Source organism: Salvelinus alpinus, chromosome 29 (assembly GCF_045679555.1).
Source record: "Salvelinus alpinus chromosome 29, SLU_Salpinus.1, whole genome shotgun sequence".
Lineage (NCBI taxonomy): Eukaryota > Metazoa > Chordata > Actinopteri > Salmoniformes > Salmonidae > Salvelinus > Salvelinus alpinus.
The window spans coordinates 13,135,200-13,137,855 of record NC_092114.1 but is presented as its reverse complement, the minus strand read 5'-3'; the positions used below and the strand labels follow the sequence as shown (position 1 = coordinate 13,137,855).

The window sequence follows — 2,656 nt, the reverse complement described above, 5'->3', positions numbered from 1 at the left end:
AGCTGTTCTTGCCCTAATATGGACTTGGTCTTTTACCAAATATGGCTATCTTCTCTATCCCCCCCCCCCCCCCCCCCCCACACACACACACACACACCTTGTCACGACACAACTGATTGGCTCAAACTCATTAAGAAGGAAAGAAATTCCACAAATCAACTTTTAAAAAGGCACACCTTTTAATCTCAATCCATTACAGGTGACTACCACATGAAGCTGGTTGAGAGAATGCCAAGAATGTGCAAAGCTGTCATCAAGGCAAAGGGTGGCTATTTGAAGAATCTCAAATATAAAATATATTTTGATTTGTTTAACACTTTTTTGTTTATTACATGATTCCATATGTGTTATTTCATAGTTTTGATGTTTTCACTATTATTCTACAATGTAGAAAACAGTAAAAATAAAGAAAAACCCTTGAATGAGTAGGTATTCTAAAACGTTTGACCAGTAGCGTATATATATATATATATATATATATATACAGTGGGGAGAACAAGTATTTGATACACTGCCGATTTTGCAGGTTTTCCTACTTACAAAGCATGTAGAGGTCTGTAATTTTTATCATAGGTACACTTCAACTGTGAGAGACGGAATTTAAAACAAAAATCCAGAAAATCACATTGTATGATTTTTAAGTAATTAATTCGCATTTTATTGCATGACATAAGTATTTGATCACCTACCAACCAGTAAGAATTCCGGCTCTCACAGACCTGTTAGTTTTTCTTTAAGAAGCCCTCCTGTTCTCCACTCATTACCTGTATTAACTGCACCTGTTTGAACTCGTTACCTGTATAAAAGACACCTGTCCACCCACTCAATCAAACAGACTCCAACCTCTCCACAATGGCCAAGACCAGAGAGCTGTGTAAGGACATCAGGGATAAAATTGTAGACCTGCACAAGGCTGGGATGGGCTACAGGACAATAGGTAAGCAGCTTGGTGAGAAGGCAACAACTGTTGGCGCAATTATTAGAAAATGGAAGAAGTTCAAGATGACGGTCAATCACCCTCGGTCTGGGGCTCCATGCAAGATCTCACCTCGTGGGGCATCAATGATCATGAGGAAGGTGAGGGATCAGCCCAGAACTACACGGCAGGACCTGGTTAATGACCTGAAGAGAGCTGGGACCACAGTCTCAAAGAAAACCATTAGTAACACACTACGCCGTCATGGATTAAAATCCTGCAGCGCACGCAAGGTCCCCCTGCTCAAGCCAGTGCATGTCCAGGCCCGTCTGAAGTTTGCCAATGACCATCTGGATGATCCAGAGGTGGAATTGGAGAAGGTCATGTGGTCTGATGAGACAAAAATAGAGCTTTTTGGTCTAAACTCCACTCGCCGTGTTTGGAGGAAGAAGAAGGATTAGTACAACCCCAAGAACACCATCCTAACCGTGAAGCTTGGAGGTGGAAACATCATTCTTTGGGGATGCTTTTCTGCAAAGGGGACAGGATGACTGCACCGTATTGAGGGGAGGATGGATGGGGCCATGCATCGCGAGATCTTGGCCAACAACCTCCTTCCCTCAGTAAGAGCATTGAAGATAGGTCGTGGCTGGGTCTTCCAGCATGACAACGACCCGAAACACACAGCCAGGGCAACTAAGGAGTGGCTCCGTAAGAAGCATCTCAAGGTCCTGGAGTGGCCTAGCCAGTCTCCAGACCTGAACCCAATAGAAAATCTTTGGAGGGAGCTGAAAGTCCGTATTGCCCAGCGACAGCCCCGAAACCTGAAGGATCTGGAGAAGGTCTGTATGGAGGAGTGGGCCAAAATCCCTGCTGCAGTGTGTGCAAACCTGGTCAAGAACTACAGGAAACGTATGATCTCTGTAATTGCAAACAAAGGTTTCTGTACCAAATATTAAGTTCTGCTTTTCTGATGTATCAAATACTTATGTCATGCAATAAAATGCAAATTAATTACTTAAAAGTCATACAATGTGATTTTCTGGATTTTTGTTTTAGATTCCGTCTCTCACAGTTGAAGTGTACCTGTGATAAAAATTACAGACCTCTACATGCTTTGTAAGTAGGAAAACCTGCAAAATCGGCAGTGTATCAAATACTTGTTCTCCCCACTGTATATATATACTACCCAAAAGAGCACTTGGCGAGGGGGAGGACGAAGGGGCAGGTGCTTGGACACAACTAAACCCTATCTGAAACGTTATGTAGGCCTGGCTGTGTTATATTAGTTTTTTTGATTGGTCTATCTCTCCACCTAGTGGCGACAAAGTACCATCATATCCTTTCCTTTGAATAACTTTTTTTTTGGGGGGGGGGAATAACTTTATTTGAAATACTTGAAAACTGCATTTTGACTATAGTTTGTGTAATTTGTTTCCGTATGTATTATGATTGAATTCATGTTGTTTTAAAATAAAATAGAAAATCACAACAAGTTACGTGTTGTGTTTAAATTCCATGGGGACCCGCCTATTTTTTGGTGTATTTTTTTAATATATGTACTTGTCGGGTCGGGGACGGACTGACGGGGAACGTTCACCAGGAGGAGGGAAAGAGAAAACACATATAAAATACTCATATAAAATCTATTAGATTGTCAAAATAACACAACATCTGGACAGATGATGACTTAAACGGGGGGGATACAAACACCAACAATGGCCAATACAGGTGAATATT

General features: G+C 41.6%; 1 protein-coding gene across 3 annotated transcripts in view; it reads left to right on the top strand.

The window, feature by feature from the left end:
- Positions 1–2,469: 2,469 nt before the first annotated feature.
- Positions 2,470–2,656, top strand: part of LOC139559005 (uncharacterized) — a 22,538-nt gene continuing 22,351 nt past the window's right edge. For all 3 annotated transcript variants that reach the window (XM_071374597.1, XM_071374596.1, XM_071374594.1), the window contains exon 1: positions 2,470–2,647. In XM_071374597.1, coding sequence (XP_071230698.1) covers positions 2,635–2,647 — 13 coding nt within the window. In that variant the 5' untranslated portion in view covers positions 2,470–2,634. The remainder of the gene's footprint in view (positions 2,648–2,656) is intronic.